The 18,916-nt window shown below is 37.4% G+C and overlaps 1 protein-coding gene across 1 annotated transcript; it reads left to right on the top strand.

The window, feature by feature from the left end:
* Positions 1-2,240: 2,240 nt before the first annotated feature.
* LOC149237982 (endochitinase 4-like) lies at positions 2,241-3,448 on the top strand. Its single transcript, XM_089372882.1, has 3 exons — positions 2,241-2,715; positions 2,848-2,971; positions 3,091-3,448. The coding sequence occupies exons 1-3, from the start codon at positions 2,247-2,249 to the stop codon at positions 3,380-3,382; spliced, it is 885 nt and encodes a 294-aa protein (XP_089229008.1). The 5' UTR covers positions 2,241-2,246; the 3' UTR covers positions 3,383-3,448.
* Positions 3,449-18,916: the final 15,468 nt, after the last annotated feature.

Genomic DNA, 18,916 nt, shown 5'->3' with positions numbered 1-18,916 from the left:
GGTCGCCCGCCCGGGTCGCCCATCGGGTGAAGGCGTGCCTCTACCCGAAACACCAGGGCGTTACACTAGGCCTCTATGCACTCAGCTGCAGAGCCTGCACCTACCCTACGACCCAAAACTTAGATTTCTCTAAAGACATCCTCCTTATCGCTTAAGACTTCTTACTTCTAAAAGCTACTTAGAGCTTACTTACTTAGCTCTTTTTATGCAATCCCATGGTTCGCGGACCATGGGTAGATCTTTACAGCCGACTTACACTTTACAAAATAAGGGTGTTTAACCCTGTATGACTCATGACACCTTCGCGCTCCGCGAACACAAAATGTGGAGGCTTTACAACTTTATTACAAAATTTAACCCAAAACATGGCTTTTAGCCCGAAAACTATCCTTGGGGGATTATGTTCCCAACAACACTCTCTTTCCATCTATCCCTTTTCATTCCCTCTCGCTCTCCATTTCTCACTTTCTATGTCTATCTTCTTCCCTATCTCTCTCCCCCTCTAACTCCAGCTCTCTGTCCCTCCCTCTCTCCTCCTCTCTACCAATTCCTCTCTCTCGTCCTTCGTCTCTCTCCCTTTCCCTACTACCTCCCCTCTATCTTCCCCTCTCACTCTCTCTTTATCTCTTCCTCTCTCTCTCTTGCCTTCAATCCTCTCACATCTGCTTCCCTCTCCCTCTCTAACCCTTCTCTACCTCTCTCACTCCTCTCCCTCTCTCTCTCTGCATTCCTCCTCTCCCCTCTCCTTGAGTTTATCTCCATCTCTCCCTTGTCACTCCCCATATCTCTCCACCTCTATCACTCTATGTCTTTGTTCTTCTCTACCATATATATTTAGAGTAAGTATATTATGATATATCAATGTATATTATAATATAACAAACTTAATATTGTATTAATCCAAAGTTATTAAATTTAATAATATTCATATTATAATATATGAATATGAATATTAGATTTCATAATAATAATAATAAGTTAATATTAATATTTTTTTCATGTTATTAATAATAATTTTTCCCATGGTATTTTGCCCATAGGCTTCACCTAAATAAAACTTATTTTTTGAGTGTACCTAAATATAAAGAGGTTTAAGGAGTACATATAAAAAGAGGTTTTATTTTATTTGGGCCATAGCCTTGGTATATAATTAGATGTTGATTTCTAATCCTATTTGATGTATTTTTATTTATTTACCATACATTTTTATATTTCTTTTATATTTATTTATTTACCATACATCTTTTATAAATGTGGTATTTGGCCCATGGTATTAATAATAATTTGTCCTGTGGTATTTGACCCATAAGCTTCATCTAAATAAACTTATTTTTTTAGTTTTTGTAAATATAAAGAAGTTTATAGAGAAATATAAAAAAGAAGTTTTATTTATTTATATTTTTATTTATTTACCATACCTTTAGAGTAGATATAAAAAAGTTTTATTTATTTAATATATTTCTTATTTATTTATATTTTTTATTTATTTAATATACCTATTTTATAAATCTTATTATATTTTAAATTTATATTATATTTATACCTAATAAGAGCCACATTAAATTAAAAATATTAAATGTTAAACGTGAGAAGTTAAATATTTATGTTTTACCCTTGATATCTACACCCAATTGTTTACTAAAATTTATGTTTAAGAGGTTGTTATTTTAAAAAAATCTAGAATGATCTGCTCCTTTAGTCTCGATTGAGTAATTTAAAAAAGAGATACGACGATTTTATTAAATTGAATGATATGCTCCTTTAGTCTCGATTGGATAATTAAAAAAATTAAACAAATACGATGATTTTATTAGATTGATTCCTTAACAGCAACAGCAAGGAAATGGTCACGGACAGGAAATGAGAATTGAATATGGGAGGTCTGTCGATATGACAACCAAAGTCTTTAAATTAGTGACCCTTGGTGGTCAAAGTCTATGCGTACCATACTTATTGGGGAATAATCTATGAATAATTTAGAAATCAGCGAATAAAATACGATTATTGAGCAAAGAAAAGTAGCACAAGTAGGCAAGTTACCTGGGTGCGTTCCATGTGCAGAGCCAAGCACATCCTGTCTCGTATCAACTCGTCGCCATTCGTTTCATTAAATCCAAGTGAAGTCAATTGTAGCCTGTGGTACGGTGAGGGGACCATGGCTTTGGAATTTCTCTATAAATAGAGCGACCATCCCTTTGATTTCATATATTCAGAGTGAATGGGGGAGTCGTGAGCGATTATTAGCAATGAGGACTCGCACTGGTAGATCGGTGATTGCTAGCCCTCATGGCCATCTGGTGCTAAGGATAAGTATGGTGCTATTGTTGGTGGTGGTCGTGAGTGGAAATGTGGGCACCATAATTTCCCAGAGTTTCTTCGATAGCCTTGCGGGCCGTTCGTGTTGCAGCAAGTATGGATATTGCGGGACGACCTCCGATTACTGCGGCCATGGCTGCCAGAGCGGCTCCTGTACAAGCTCAGGTGGAGGATCTCCTAGTACCGGAGATGGAAACGTGGGCACCATAATTTCCCAGAGTTTCTTCGATGGCCTTGCCGTCGGACGTGCCAGCTCCTGCGAGGGCACAGGATTCTACACTTACGACGTTTTCATTGCAGCTGCCAATGCATATTCTGGATTTGGCACCACCGGTACCAGCGACGACCAGAAGAGAGAGCTCGCTGCCTTCTTCGCTAATGTGATGCACGAAACTGGAGGTATATATTTTGCTCAATTTAAATTTATTTATAATCTGGTTTGGAGGCATATATTTTGCTCAATTAAAATTTATTTATAATCTGGTTTGGAGGTATATATTTTGCTCAATTACCAATTACTTTCGGTGTCAGAACTGTGCTACATCAACGAGATAGATCCTGTAATTCCTTCGTCAAACTACTGTAATTCTTCGACCACGTGGCCGTGTGCGAGCGGGAAGAGCTACCATGGGCGTGGGCCCATCCAACTAAGATGGTGCGTATTGATCGTTCATGTGACTTACTCTTAAAATCACAGTGACATATGTTACTGTAATCACAAAATGTAAGTTGGATTTTGAGTGGCTGTAAGTTGGATTTTGTTAATGGATGCAGGAATTACAATTATGAAGCGGCGGGGCAGGACATTGGGTTCGACGGGCTGAACAACCCAGAGAAGGTGGGGCAAGACGCCACCATCTCGTTCAAGACGGCTGTGTGGTTCTGGATGAACAGCGGCAGCCATTTTGCCATAACCTCCGAGCAGAGTTTCGGTGGAACAATCAACGCCATAAATGGCGTGGAGTGCGACGGTGGAAACAATCCGGAGGTGAATGATAGAGTGAATTACTACCTGCAATTCTGTAGGCAGTTGGGGGTGGATCCCGGAATGAACATCTTCTGCTAAAAATCTATTTTCATGGCCGCCAAATATATAAGTAAATAGTCGCGAGTAGAAAATGTGAGTAAGTCTATGCCGAACTGGTGAATAAAAGTTGCGCTGCAGCACCTCGTGCCCCTCGGGGCATGCTGGTACATTCCGTTACAATGGTATCTTCATCTTGTTCATCATGTTTAAATTTGTTGTTCAATCTTGGACTCTTTCCGTTTCTATGTATTTTTTTCGTAAATATACGACAATAAGTTGTCACATAGTTTTAGATCTTACTTCAAATAAATTCACATTTAAAGTTAAAGCATAAAACCGAGTAATGTTTAATATATATTTTCACATATAAAATTAAATATCAATTTATAATGTATAATTTAATTTTTATATTCAAAAATAATAATTTTAAATTATATTTTATATTAATATTAAAAATAGTTATTTGTTATCTATTTTAATAAAAAAATGATAGGATGATTTGATCAATTTCATATAAACAATTACTATTATTTTACTAAGTACAACAACAATTTTATAAATGTTACCAAGGTTAATTTAATAACACCTTTCCAAAAATTGAATCTAAATAGCTGCTAGGCCAAGAATCTTGACTATTTTTGTAAGTTCCTTCAACATGTTATTTTAAAAAAATTAAAACTGAGACATAATTATATAATATTTAATCTAATATATTTTTATCATTCTAATACATCAATATGAATTATAACCAAGGCAACATAGTTTATCTATTGAACTTTGAAAGGTATGAACTAGCTAGGACATAGTCATACAATATTGCTAATAACCTCATAATTATAATATCTAGACTTTTAAATCAAAATCCTAGAATCATACTATATTTCACTTTCCAATTGTATTAAAAACTTCCAATTTTATTGAACCATATTAAAAATAATATATATTTGAAAATTTAAAGATTGCAAATTTAAAAATGACAACAAATGTATATATATATATATATATATATATATGTAAATAGTAAATGTATATATATATATATATATGTATGTAAAAATAGTATTAAAAAAACTTGAAATGCTAGGTTTTATATAAATATTATTGCCAAAATAAAAATCTTCATAAGACATTTATAGGGAATTGGTTTTACAATAAGAAAAGTTTTTCAATAAAACTTACTTTATTTACAAAAGTGTGTTTCAATAAAGTTTACTTTATTTACAAAAGTTCTTTTATAATTATGCAGAATTAAAAAAGGTGCTTTATAGAATTGAGCAAAATAGTTCTATACAAAATAGTTTTTCCTTATTAATATAGTGTTTCATATAGGTAAGAAGTCAAAAATTTTAAAATAAAGTATTGAGTAGAGTTGTGGAATTCGCGTTGAGATAAATGTTGAGAGACACTTCACTTCGGTGTAAAGACAAAAACAAGTTCATATATTGATTGCCATTTATTTTTTTTGAATTATAAGTTATAATTTATTGGTTTAAAATGAAGACCATAAATAAAATAAAATAAAAACCTGGACATTGATGATCAAAGAGAATATGGTCATTAGTTCAATTCAATAAAGTTGAAAGGTTTAAAAGTTGAATAAATTACCAATCTAAGTGCTATATTCCTGTATGATGAAAATTATAGTAGTGATTTAGTTCATTGATGGTTAATGGTTCTCAAACCATCGTTACATAATAACGGATGAAAATTAGGGTTGGCGGAATATGATAAGATTTCCCTGCAACGATGAAAGGTTCATTTGACTAATGTTTTCGGCTCTATGGCTCTGAGGCAAAAGGGGTAACTATTCACGATCCACCATCCTCGAATCCTTCATCCTTCAGGTGTTGGCAAACCTTAACTATTAGCTTAAGAGCTTCTGTTCAACTTCTTTACGATGAACCTATGCGTATATGATGGGCGACCGATGAGGGTTCTTACTACTGCCTTTGCGCACGTGCCTCTGCCACGGAATGGACTCACATTTTAGGTGGAGCGGTTGGCTTTGCGTGGCAGCAGGAGGTAATGTCTAAACCTTTACCTGTTTAAGTTGAAATTCCTCTTCAAGTTCAATGCTAAGATTCTATGTATATTTCAGGCTTCTGTCGCAGCTCCGAGGAATGATAATCTCGGTCCCGGTAGAAACCTTTACTTTGATATAAGATTCAATCCAGTGGTTTGATAATCGGATTCAGGTTCTCATATTCGTTGTTCTCTATGCAGGTAAATAATTCAGGGATTCAAACTCTTCTTGCGCATGGCTTTTTGGGGGCGCCAGCGTTCCAAACTAAGCTTGCTATATCTTAGTTTTTCTAGGTTGGTTGGACTCAGAAACTCCCCTTTAGATCGAGTTCTTAAGATACATTCTTCTGCAAACAGAGAGCTTTGGAAATGTATTTAAAATGAGATTAGGCCTTGCGGCCGGGATACTTCTGATTTACAGGTTTTAGCTATTTAGTTTTTAATGGGTGATCCTCTGCCATACCGCTACTATAGTTTAGTTCTCGGCTTAGTTCCGGGTGTTTCTATGAGAACCAGACTGTACATTTGTCATCCATATTGTAATTTGAATGCTATGCCCAAACTGTCGTGATATCTCGACTTCTAGTATTTATATGTATTGCGATTGATTTTAACTTCGTGACTGAGCATTATTAATCTCTTTCTTTTCTTTTTCTTTTTTTTTCGTGAATGATTCAAACGTTATTATGAATGTGGTCGTGGTTTTCTGTTTTTATATATATATATATATATATATATATATATATATATATATATATATATATATATATATATATATCAGTGTTCCAAACTTGTTCGAATATGGTCTTTGTTTTAATAACTTAAGGGCCTCGAGGCTTTCAATAGAGTCTGGGTACTTGGCTCATGGTGGGTTCTCTTTAGAACTCGACCGAGGCCGATAAACCCTAACCCTTCAATTATTTACATTTCCATGCCGTAATACAGTTTGGGTCAACTATCATGCATAGATTTCTTTGTCATAAATGAATAGTGACTAACGATGGAAATTCTAGGAAATTGATATTATCTATTTTGCAAATATATTTCAATATATTGTATAGGGCTCAGAGATATAATATACAGTACAGAAAGTCTAGACCAGAATATTGAATCTTTGATTTAAGTTCTTCATTGTTAGGCTTAGAATGTTCTCTGCCATTAAACATTAGAATATTTATTGTAGATATTACTCCCATGTGATTAGAAATATTAGTTATCTCTTGTATGCTCTGGTGACCTATGTGCCTTTGTTAGCAACTTAATTTACTAAAAAACTATATTTTTGTTTCCCTTCAATAACAGAGTAATGTTGATACAACATTCTAGCCTGCTAATCTTAATTTCTATTATCACAGTAAACATTATATACTTTCCTAATAATAAATTGCCAACACAATAATATTACTTATATGTTTCTCTATATGAGTGTGATTCAAGCATGTAAATCTTTTAATTTGGAAGGTCTCACCACCGAGCCTCGAATCTAGCAATTATGTCCAGAATCCCCCTATGAGCTCTTCCACTTTTGTCAATGATAAACAGTTTGGTACCTTGGGCATTAGGAACATGTCTAGCCTCAAGTCGCGTACCCCTAGTTGTTATCTCAATTCCTTTACCACTGGCTAACTTGCTCAGCTCTGGGAAGAAAAATAATCATAGTACAGTTTTTCCTTCTCTTTTTCCAACCCCCCCAGGATTCTCCCTTTTTTCCTTTTCAAGGAAGAGGGTGAGAGAACTGTCTGTAACTGTTTTTCAGAAGTTCAGATAACTGATTTTCCAATTCTTTTACAAACTGATTCAAAATCTTTTAATTAATATTTAACAACCTATGTTTTGGATTTTCAACCTGAATGTTTTAACAATTCAGATTAAACTAAATAGAATTAACAGTGGTAAATAAAACTTGGTAAAAACTATTGTTGGTGTGTCACTGGGTGTTACAGCTCCCTCCCCTTGAGAGGAACGTCGTCTCAGTGTTATTTCCCTTAAGTAAACAGTGTAGAATAGACTTTATGCATGGCTTCCTCTTCTTCCCAAGTAGCCTCATCCGGGTCAAAGTGCTTCCACTGCACTTTAACTTGGGTGATGGCTCGCCTCTGCAGGGTGGTTTCTCTCTAATCGAGGATACGAAGAGGCTCTGCCAGAAATTCTCCCTCGGGTTCTACTTGCACATTCATAATTTGCTATCAGAAAATTTGTATAAACAACAATTCTTAATATATAGACTTCATTCTATCATTACCTGAATGCTTTCCCAGTTAATAATATGTCAAGGATCATATACATATTTTTTTAATAAGGATACATGGAAGACATTGTGCACTCAGATGTGGCCCGAGAGTGCTAGCTTGTACGCCACGAGCCCAATCCACTCCAAAATCTAAAAAGGCCCATAGTAGCATGGTGCCAACTTCGCACAACCTTTCCATTGTAATGTGCTTTTCTAGGGCTTAACCTTCAAATACACGTGATCCCCTAACTAGAATTCTTTATGAGTTCTTTTCTTATCTGCATAAACCTTTTTCCTATCCTAAGCAGCCTTCAAATTTTGGCGAACCTTCTTAACGGTGGCCTCCATTTCAACTAACATATCATGACCCAATGCTAATTTGTTATCTGGACTATTCCAGTCCGTGGGTACCCGACACTTTCTTCCATACAACACTTCAAAAGGGCTCGTACCCAATGATTCATGATGTCCATTATTGTAGGTGAATTCTACCAAGTGGAGGTAATCCTCCCATTTTTGTGGTTGTTGCATTACAAACATTCTCAACATGTCTTCCAAGACTTGATTCACTCGCTCTGTCTGACCGTCTGTCTGTGGATGGTAGGCAGTATTGAATTGAATTTGAGTGCCCAACCCTGCAAAGAGGGTTTTCCAAAATGCGGATGTAAATTTTACATCTCTGTCGGAGATCACCACTGGGAGTATCCCATGTAATCGGAAAACTTTTCTCATAAACATGTATGCAATCTCCACCGTTTTATAGGTGGACTTTACGAGAATGAAATTAGCGGTCTTGCTCAGCCTGTCCACCACAACCATGATTGAGTCATGTTGCTTTTTTGTACGAGGTAATCCAGTAATAAAGTCTAAAGTGATTGTCTCCCATTTCCATTCAGGGATGGGCAATGGTTGCAACAGACCGGCAGGATGTTGATGTTCCTCCTTCACCAATTGGCACTCTAAACATTTAGATAAATATTCAGCCACATCTTTTCTTAAGCTTGGCCAGAAATAACTTTTGTTGATAGCAGAAAACAGTTTCTGGTATCCTGTGTGAGCGACATAAGTCTTCCTATGAAACTCATCAAATAACAACTACTTAACAGAGTTTTGGTGAGGAATATAAATTCTATTTTTGAATGTTAACATTTTGTCGGGGCTAATTCCATACTGAGATTGTTTCCCTTTTTGTCTAAGCTTCCAAAGCTTGCTGATATAAGAATGTATATTATGGGTCTTTGAGGGATGCCTCTCGAATAACCTCTGGCAGGTTGGATTGTGCTTGGCTGAATTGTACTTCATAAATGCAATGTACTTTTCAGCTTAAAGCATTTACTACTCAGTTTTCTTTTCCTTTGAGGTGTTTCATGTCAAAGTCAAATTCGCTCAAGAATGTGGTCCATCTGACTTGCCGAGCATTTAAACTAGACTGGTTAGAGAAATTTGTAAGACTACTATGGTCAGTTAATAACCAAAATTTCTGTTATGAAACCAGCTCAAGAAAAGATAGAAAAGATAGATCAACGCCTTAGAATTCAGCCTCTTCGAGGGGGCAACCTCCTTTACATTACATAAATGAACAATTCTTGGATGATACAAATGACAAAACCTCCTTTCTATATATAGGAGTCTAAGGAGTCACAATATAATCCAGCCGACCTAACAATAATAATATAAAGCCACAAAAATAACAATAGAGGGTATGGGGCACAGAAATAACAATATGGGGGTAATAGGGGCACAACAATATAAATAAGGGGTATAACTACAATAGTAATGGGGTAATCACTAGTATTATAGGGACCCAACATGCCCCTCTCCTTCAAAAAAGTGTTGTCCTCAACGCTTGAGTAGTTCTGGATACTTCTGCATAAAATTCTCATCCTCCCATGTGGAATCTTCAGCGGATAAGTTCTTCCACTTGATAAGATACTCTGAAATTGATCGATTTCGTAGCTGTCGAGTTCTTGTTTCTGTGACTGCTTCCGGTTCCAATATAATTTTTCCTTCCTCGTCAAGTTCTGGCAATATTGTTTGAACTGGGAGCTTGTCGCCTATAACCTTCTTTAAACATGAAACATGGAAAACTGGGTGCAATCGAGAAGCTGCAGGAAGCTCCAATTTGTATGCCATAGTACCAATCTTTTGCAACACCTTGTACGGACCATAATACTTTGGTGATAATTTATTATCCTTCTTAGCTTGCTTTAGGGACATTTGCTTATATGGTTGTAGCCGTAGGAATACCCAATCACCTACATCAAAACTTCTTTCACTGCGATGTTGATCTGCCTGTTGTTTCATTCTATTTTGTGCCAACACGAGGTTATCCTTTAAGAGTTGGAGGACTTGTTGTTGATGTTCGATGTGATGTTCCACTGCCTGAACCTTAGAATTTTCTCTTAAATATGATGTGATGGATGGTGGTTGATACCCATAAAGTGCCATAAATGGGGTCATTTTTGTTGCTGTATGGAAGGAAGTGTTATACCACCATTCAGCCAGAGGCAACCATTTGACCCATTGTGTCTGTTTATCAGATACAAAGCAACGAAGATATCCTTCCAAACATTTGTTTACTATCTCAGTTTGCCCATCAGATTGAGGATGATAAGATGAGCTATGAGCTAACTGAGTACCAAGACAAGAAAATAATTTTGTCCAAAAATTTCCAGTGAAAATGGGATCTCTGTCACTTACAATAATCTTTGGGTTTCCATGTAGCTTTTGAACTGTTTCCATAAATGCAGTAGAAACTGTACTGGCTTTAAATGGATGTGATAATGCACAAAAGTGTGCATACTTGGTAAGTCTGTCAACTACCACCATGATGACACTCTTTCCCTCAGACTTGGGTAAACCTGTGATAAAATCCATTGAAACCTCCTCCCAACGTTGGCTTGGAATGGATAAAGGTTGTAATAGACCCGGTGTCTTAATTGTTTCAACTTTATTTTGTTGGCAAACCAAACATTCCGCCACAAACTTTTGAATATCTGATTTAAGGCCATCCCAAAAAAATTCCTTCTTAACCCTGTGGTAAGTTTTTAAAAATCCTGAGTGCCCTCCTAAGGGAGAAGTGTGCAATTCCATAAGAATCTTTTGTTTTAGCTGGGAATTCTTACAGAGGTATAAGCGATCTTTGTACCATAACGAATCATTTTGCCAGCTAAATGTATCAGAAGTACTGGAATCTTGTTGTAGCTTTCGAATAAGTGCCCACACTTCTTCGTCATTCTTCCATTCCTCCCTTGCTTCGTTTATCCAATCTGGTTGGATAATAGAAATGGCACACAACAATGCTTCCACATCCTCATCCTTTCTTGAGAGTGCATCTGCCACCACATTTTGCTTCCCTTTTTTGTAGATGATTTCAAAGTCATAACCCAACATCTTTGTGACCCACTTTTGTTGCTCTTCAGAGGATAATCTTTGTTCTAAAAAGTATTTAAGGCTATCATGATCCGTTTTTACCTTGAAGTGTCTTCCCATTAGGTAGGGTCGCCATTTCTTAAGTGCATGGAGTATTGCCAACATTTCCTTCTCATAAATAGCTTTGCTTAAAAACTTTCCCTTGATTGGACGACTTTCAAAAGCAATGGGTCTTTCATCTTGCATTAGAACAGCACCAATTCCATTTCCTGAAGCATCACATTCCACAATAAAGGTTTTTGTGAAGTCCGGTGTAGCTAAGACCGGTGCTTGGCACATTGCCTCTTTAAGATGTTTAAAGGCCTTTGTTGCTTCCGGAGTCCATGAAAATGAATCTTTCTTCAATAATGTTGTTAGAGGTGCTGCTATTCTCCCATAATTCTTAACAAACTTGCGATAATACCCTGTCAACCCAAGAAATCCTCGCAGATGCTTTATGGATGTGGGGATTTTCCATTCCTTAATGGCTTTAATTTTGCTAGGGTCTACCTTAACTCCTTCATGAGATACAATATGACCCAAATATTCCACCTCCTGGACTCCAAAGAAACATTTGGATCTTTTTGCATATAATTGTTTCTCCTCCAATAGTTGTAGCACCTTGTCAACATGTTCAACATGATCCTTCCAAGACTTGCTGTAGATTAGTATATCATCAAAAAATACTAACACAAATTTTCTAAGGAATGGTTTGAAAATTGAATTCATCAAACCTTGAAATGTTGAAGGTGCATTGGTAAGGCCAAAAGGCATGACCAAAAATTCATAATGACCCTCATGAGTTCTAAATGCCGTTTTCGGAATGTCTTCAATCTTCATTCTGATTTGATGATATCCCGAACGAAGATCCAACTTGGTGAAGTAAATTGATCCATGCAATTCATCCAGTAATTCATCAATGACAGGAATGGGGAACTTATCTTTAATAGTGAGCTTGTTGAGCTCCCTATAATCTGGACACATGCGCCATGATCCATCCTTCTTGTGCACCAATACTACTGGAGCTGAGAAAGAACTTTGACTCGGTTGAATTATACCAGCCTCTAGCATTTCTGCAACCATACGTTCAATTTCACTTTTTTGGACATATGGATATCTGTACGGCCTGATGTTTGGAGGAACACTTCCTGGAATCAGATGAATAGCATGATCATGATCACGCATAGGTGGGAGACCTTTGGGAGTCTCAAATACCTTGGAATGATTGTCCAGGACTTTTTGGAGATCTGGAGAAATAGATGATTCCAATGTGGAAACATCTAGCGAACATAATTGTGCAATTACACCTCTTTGCTCCTTTTTTAGAAGCTTTGTCATGCCATTAGAGCTGATTATCTTTCCTGGTTTCCCTGCAATACCCCTTAATTCAACTTCCTTTCCTTCCACAGAAAATTTCATGAAAAGTTCTTGAAAATTAAAAGCTATTGTACCCAAGGATTGTAGCCATTGGACTCCTAGTACAACATCAGCACCTCCCATTGGAATGGAAAGCATTGGGCTAGTCAATACATATTCTCCCATGGATAGCTTGATATTATGGCACTTTCCAGAACAATTTATTGTTCCTCCATTTGCAATCATCACTTGACACTCTGGTGCTGGATATAGGAAGCAATTCAATTCTTTTGCTACCCTACAATGAATAAAATTGTGGGTGCTTCCTGAATCAATCAACACTATTACCTTTTTCTTCTTGATTTGTCCTTCTATCTTGATGGTTTGAGGAGTGGTAATTCCCGCCAATGCATTACAAGATATGGTCGGATTTATTTGTTCTTCATCTAGGCTTTGTTCCTGGAATATATCCTCTTCTTTTGACCTTTCTTGCTCCTTTTCTTCTTCCTCTTCACAATCTATGTAGAATAATTTCTTCTCAGCACACTTATGACCTTTTGTGTATTTGCTATCACAATTGTAACAAAGCCCTTTTGCTCTTTTTTCTTCCAATTGTTGTGGTGTCAACCTTGTAGGTTGTGGAAGACTATGGGCAACAACACTTCCATCTTTATAGTTGTGAATGGTATGCTTCCTAGTTGCCATAATTTTGCTTTCCATTTTTCTTGCTAACCTGAATGCCTTCTCTAATGAATCAGGTTCCCAAAGGCGCACATCATGTTGGATATTATCCTTTAAAGACCCTATGAACACATCAATCCTATGCTCCTCTGGAATATCTTTTACCCTTATGTTCAATTTTTGGAACTCCTCAATGTGCTCCATTATTGAACCCTTTTGTTTGAGACTTATCAATTGGCTAAAAAAAGTGTTGCTTTTTGTATCCTCATAATGTGCTATCAATTCTTCCGTAAAAATTGCCCAAGTGATAAATTGTTTACGAGAACAAAGCCATTGATACCATACAAACTGATTTGGTTCCAAATATAAAGTTGCCATACGTACCTTTTGTGTGTTTTGCACATTATTGAGATCGAAGAATTGCTCCATCTGTAATATCCATGTGGCGGGATCCTTGCCATCAAACTTCCTCATATCGATTTTTGGAACATGGTGAGTCTTCGATCCAACATTAGAGTCTATGGAATCATGATTAACATTTCTTTTGTTCTCATCATGAGTTTCCTTTACTACCTTTTCACCATTAGTGACCCTTTCTTGTAGCAAGTTCTTCAATTCTTCCATGTCTGTCTTCAAATATATCTTCAAATTTACCATCGAATCCTCCATCTTAGCTTCCATGCCCTTTATCTTAGATTCCACGCCATTTATCTTAGATTCCACGCCACTTATCTTAGCTTCTGTTAGTTTTTGTGAGCGTGACATTTGTTGCACTTGTTCTTGTAATTTTGATATATCATGTAGCATTTCTTCCTCTTCTTCATGAGTCATGCTAGAGCTTTCAGGTTCCTTACTAGGTGTTTGCATTTTCTTTCCTCGGGGCATCAGTTACCGATAATAATGCTTTACTATGCCCTTTGAATTCCGTTAAACCAAGCTTACATAAAAACTTAAAAAAAAACTACACACCTTTTTTCACTTTATAGAAGCCTGATATTGAATCTGATGTATCTCTGTAATTTCAGATCATCCAGTTCTGAAATTGCTACCTGTAGTAGCCTTTTGCGTCCTCTTTCCAATGCCACAAGTCTGAGCCAAATTGGATTCTCCAAGGAAGAGTTATGTGAAATCTCCCACAGTGACTTGCTTTTAGACTAGTTCAGTAGAGCGAACTTGTACGACGTGCCACGAGTCACTGTTTCAACCTTTGAATCTGAAACACACATACAAGAAACTACAGTCCGTCCTCTTTCTGTACCTTCTTACGAAATTTCAATCCGATCCCCAGAGAGAAAGTTATGACGATTTTCCCCAGGTCACCTGTTTTGAATGTAATTCAGGAGTCTGCAAAAAGACCAACTTCCTCAGATCATATCTCCGCAAATATCGCGCGAAAAGATCTGAAATTCGGACCCAAGGTTCAGCACGATTTCTTCTCAAATGGGTTTTCTTTGCGACTTCTGAAACGTCACAAAAAAAAAGTTATAGCGAAAATGCCACGATGACCTGTTTGGAGCAGCAAAACCCTAGAATCCAAAGCTCTGATACCAAATGTTATGAAACCAGCTCAAGAAAAGATAGAAAAGATAGATAAACGCCTTAGAATTCAGCCTCTTCGAGGGGGCAACCTCCTTTACATTACATAAATGAACAATTCTTGGATGATACAAATGACAAAACCTCCTTTCTATATATAGGAGTCTAAGGAGTCACAATATAATCCAGCCGACCTAACAATAATAATATAAAGCCACAAAAATAACAATAGAGGGATTCTATGGGGCACAGAAATAACAATATGGGGGTAATAGGGGCACAACAATATAAATAAGGGGTATAACTACAATAGTAATGGGGTAATCACTAGTATTATAGGGACCCAACAATTTCTTTCCCAGAAGGTAGCGTAACCACATTTTTAATAAATGCACTACTGCAGTCAACTCCATATCATAAGCATAGTAGCGCTGCTCATAATCTATCAATTTGTGTGACTCAAAGGCTGTGACCTTTCCTTCCTGAGTTAATAATCCACCGACGCCCTCCTTACTTGCATCTCTACATATGACAAAGGATTTTTCTGGATCTGGTACTTTTAGCACCGGGGCAGTAGTAAGAAGTTTCTTTAGCTACTCAAAACTTTGCTGGAATTTTTTTGTCTAGTGGAAAGCACGCCCCTTTTTCTGAAGTGAAGTCATTGGAAAAGATATTTTTGAAAAGCCTTTGATTAATGGGCGATAATATCCTGCTAGGCCCAAGAAGGATCTTATGTCTACAACGTTTTTTGGTGTGGTCCATTCCATAATAGTTCTGATCTTTTCTGGATCCACCATTATTCCTTTTGTTGATATTACATAGCCTAGGTACTAGATTTGACCTTTGTAGAAATCGCACTTGCTAAATTTTGCATACAACTGGTTATCGCGCAAAATCTGCAATATTGTCCTCAAGTGTTGCTCATGTTCCTCCTGATTTTTTGAATAGATCAGAATATCATCAATAAAAATCAGTACAAATTTATCTAAAAATGGCTGGAAAATGCCATGCATCAACCTCATGAAAGTGGTCGGAGCATTGGTAAGGCCGAAAGGTGGTACCACGAACTCGTAATGTCCATAACGAGTTTGGAATGCGTTTTGCAGATGTATTCATCTTTTATTCTACTTTTGTGGTAACCGGACCTTAAGTTGATTTTGGAGAACATGCTAGCTCCCTGCACTTGATCAAATAAATCGTCTATACGAGGTAAAGGATACTTGTTCTTGATGGTCAACTTATTTAGCTGACGATAATCAATGCATAATCTTAAGGTTCCATCCTTTTTTGTACAAATAGTACAGGGGCTCCCCAAGGGGACACACTAGGGCGAATGTAACCTTTATCTAACAGTTCCTGAAGCTGGATTTTGAGCTCTGTTAACTCAGGGATGCTCATGTGGTAGGGAACTTTCGAAGCAAGCGCTGCTCCAAGCACTAGCTCAATGGTAAAATCGATATCACGCCTTGGTGGCAATCCAGGGATGGATTCAAGAAACACGTCCATGAATTCTTGAATTACAGGAATGTTCTCTAAAGAGGTCATCTTATTTTTGTCATTGTTGTACCCTACTTGGATAGCATAAATCTAGTAGCCCTTCCTTATGCATCTTCCAAGCTGGTTGGTTATAATGGGGCGTAATTTGACATTCTTCTTGATTCCTTGAATTTCTTTTCGCTTCCCTGACTCGGTAAGATAACTTACCGATTTTTCTTTGCAATCCACCAAGGACCAGCGACCTTCCAACCAATCCATTCCTATTAATACATCATATGAACAAGGGGAAAGATATTTAAATCAACATGAATGGGCTATCCTGAAACTATTATAGGGAATTTTTCTGTTTTTGCAAACGTCTTCCTTTTTGTTCCAGTGGCTAGTTGAACTAGCCAAGGCTTTTTAAATTTACTACTTTGCAGCTGACATTTTTCTACCACATTAGGACTAATGTAGCTTAGGCTAGAACCTGGATCAAATAAAACAGAAACATGTTCATCAGCAATCATACCTTCACATTCGATCATGGTGGGTTGATATTCCGCTTGATGATCGTCCAAGGCAACATTAATTCTAGGCATTCTTCTTGTGATATCTCCCACTATGGAGGCTTCTTGCATGTTCGACAATTGTTCAGTTCGAGCTTTGTGCAGCCAATTCTTATAATAGTGTTCTTCCCCACATCCCCAACATTGTAGTGGTGGCTTTGGCAGCTGGTCAGTAGCATTTTTGCTAACTCCCTCCGGCTATCTATTCTCAGTATATGTCTCAGTTCTGGGCATGTTTCTTGCAAATTTTTTGAAAGTCCTTTGTTGATTATTTCTACCATTTATGACATTCGGTTGCCTGTTTGGTGGTAAGTTCCTCATTTTCTTGCCAATGGCTCCTTTAGGTCCTTCATTTTTCTGTTTCATCTCCTGATAACAGATGCGGGCTTTTCGTACTACATTGTCCATTGTTCTAGGATAATCGAATTCTAATTTTTCCTTCATGAAGTTTGGAAAACTGCTAATAAACCGCTGAATTTTAGCTTTTTCCTCCTGCATATACGGAACGTATTATATGAGGGAAGTAAACTGTTTTACATAGTCATCCATGGTTAAGGCTCCTAGTCTTAACTCATGTAACTCCTTTGCTTTTTCATCATAGTAATGTTCAATTAGGTATTTATCTTTAAAATGTTTCTAGAATTCTTGCCACGTTACTTGCTCCTCATCAATCTTCCTCACTGTTTTAATTTCTTCCCACCGAAGGGCGGCCTTTCCCCGTAATTGGTAAACTGCTAGCTGAGCATTAAGTTTTTCATTATATTCATAAATCTGAAAATATTTACCCATGTCGATCAGCCAGGCTTCCACTGCTTCTCCAGATTCTCCTTCAAACAACAACGGTTTGTTTTTCTTGAACTCGCCTTGTAATTCTGTCTTCTGTCTTTTTGTCCGACTTTGATCAGAAACATTATCTGAATGCCCTTCTTCTTCCTCTTTATGGCCTTCTGCTGATTCTTCATTATCGTCCCCATTATGGGCAGTTGGGGTCTTCTCCCTATTCTTTGTACTAGGGTCTCGACCCCGCTGATTTTGTTGATTGGACAGACTTTTAAGGATCTTCTCCTGTTCGTGCCTTAGTCATTTGTTGTCTGTCCTCAAGTTCATCATTTCTGCTCGTAATTGTTGCATTGTAGGGCAGCGTTGGTTTGCTGTGATTCTTCTCCCAATTGTACCCATAATTCTGGGTTGGCCTTCATGTAAGGCACTTCCGGTTGGCTTGCTGATTTGGGGCTTCTCTGCATTTTTAATTCTTGGTGTTGACCTCTATCTCTCTCTCTCTGTGTTCATATACATCCAAACTCAGTTTTTTTTTTTTGCATCAATACATATATATCAAAAACTTAATTAATTGTACTAAACTAACCCAAAAGTCTTTGTATGTGAGCCTGGACTCTGATACCATTTGTAACATCCATATCCATTTTTTTTTTTAAACACTAATAAAACATGTTATTGGACTAATTAAATGATGTAAGTGTTAATGAATTTGGCCTGGGTCATAATCCATTATCCTTAAGGTTTTCTGGAGTTTGCACTACCCACTTAATTCACGGGTATGTTAGTGCTGACATAGGGTGGACACCGCGGAAACACAATCCTTGTTGGACTCCACGTAATTCATGTTATGGTACCTGCATTTATGTCGCCTGAGTGGAATTACCTCAAGGTAACCCACCTCATTAAGGCGAGAGAGCACCGAGGCCCTCCTTTGTCATCGACGTCCCTTCCCTGTTGGCCACACAACCTGACATTGATGAACATTAACTCGACCGTTAGGAAGAGTCTTGAACTGATGCAGATGCCATGATCTCCGCCCTTGGATCTAGACCGATCTACGGTCTTGGCTATTTAGGGTTGGCGGAATATGATAATGTTTTCCTACAATGATGAAAGGTTCATTTGACTGATGTTTTCGACTCTATGGCTCTATGGCAGAAGGGGTAACCTATTCATGATCCGCCATGCTCGAATCCTTCGTCCTTCAGGTATTGGCAGACCTTAATTATTAGCTTAAGAGCTTTTTTTCAACTTCTTTACGATGAACCTATGCGTATATGATGGGCGGCCAATGAGGGTTCTTACTGCTGCCCTTGCGCAGGTGCCTCTACCACAGAATGGACTCGCATTTCAGGTGGAGCAGTCGGCTTCGCGCGACAACAGGAGGTAATGTCTAAACCTTTACTTGTTTAAGTTGAAATTCCTCTTCCAGTTCAATGCTAAGATTCTATGTATATTTCAGGCTTTTTTCGCAGCTCCGAGGAATGATAATCTCGGTCCAGGTAGAAACCT

Source organism: Pinus tabuliformis, chromosome 8 (assembly GCF_031772625.1).
Source record: "Pinus tabuliformis cultivar Carrire ecotype Pingquan chromosome 8, CPIR1, whole genome shotgun sequence".
Classification (NCBI taxonomy): Eukaryota; Viridiplantae; Streptophyta; class Pinopsida; order Pinales; family Pinaceae; genus Pinus; species Pinus tabuliformis.
The sequence above is the reverse complement of the archived record's forward strand: the minus strand, read 5'-3'. Positions and strand labels throughout refer to the sequence as shown.

What these genes read in the sequence shown, in the direction of transcription:
- LOC149237982 (XM_089372882.1), top strand. Translation starts at nt 2,247, where the DNA reads ATGAGGACTCGCACTGGTAGATCGGTGATTGCTAGCCCTCATGGCCAT. An exon ending in TGTGATGCACGAAACTGGAG is followed by an intron (nt 2,716 to 2,847) that starts GTATATATTTTG and finishes TTTCGGTGTCAG; the next exon opens with AACTGTGCTACATCAACGAG. An exon ending in GGGCCCATCCAACTAAGATG is followed by an intron (nt 2,972 to 3,090) that starts GTGCGTATTGAT and finishes TAATGGATGCAG; the next exon opens with GAATTACAATTATGAAGCGG.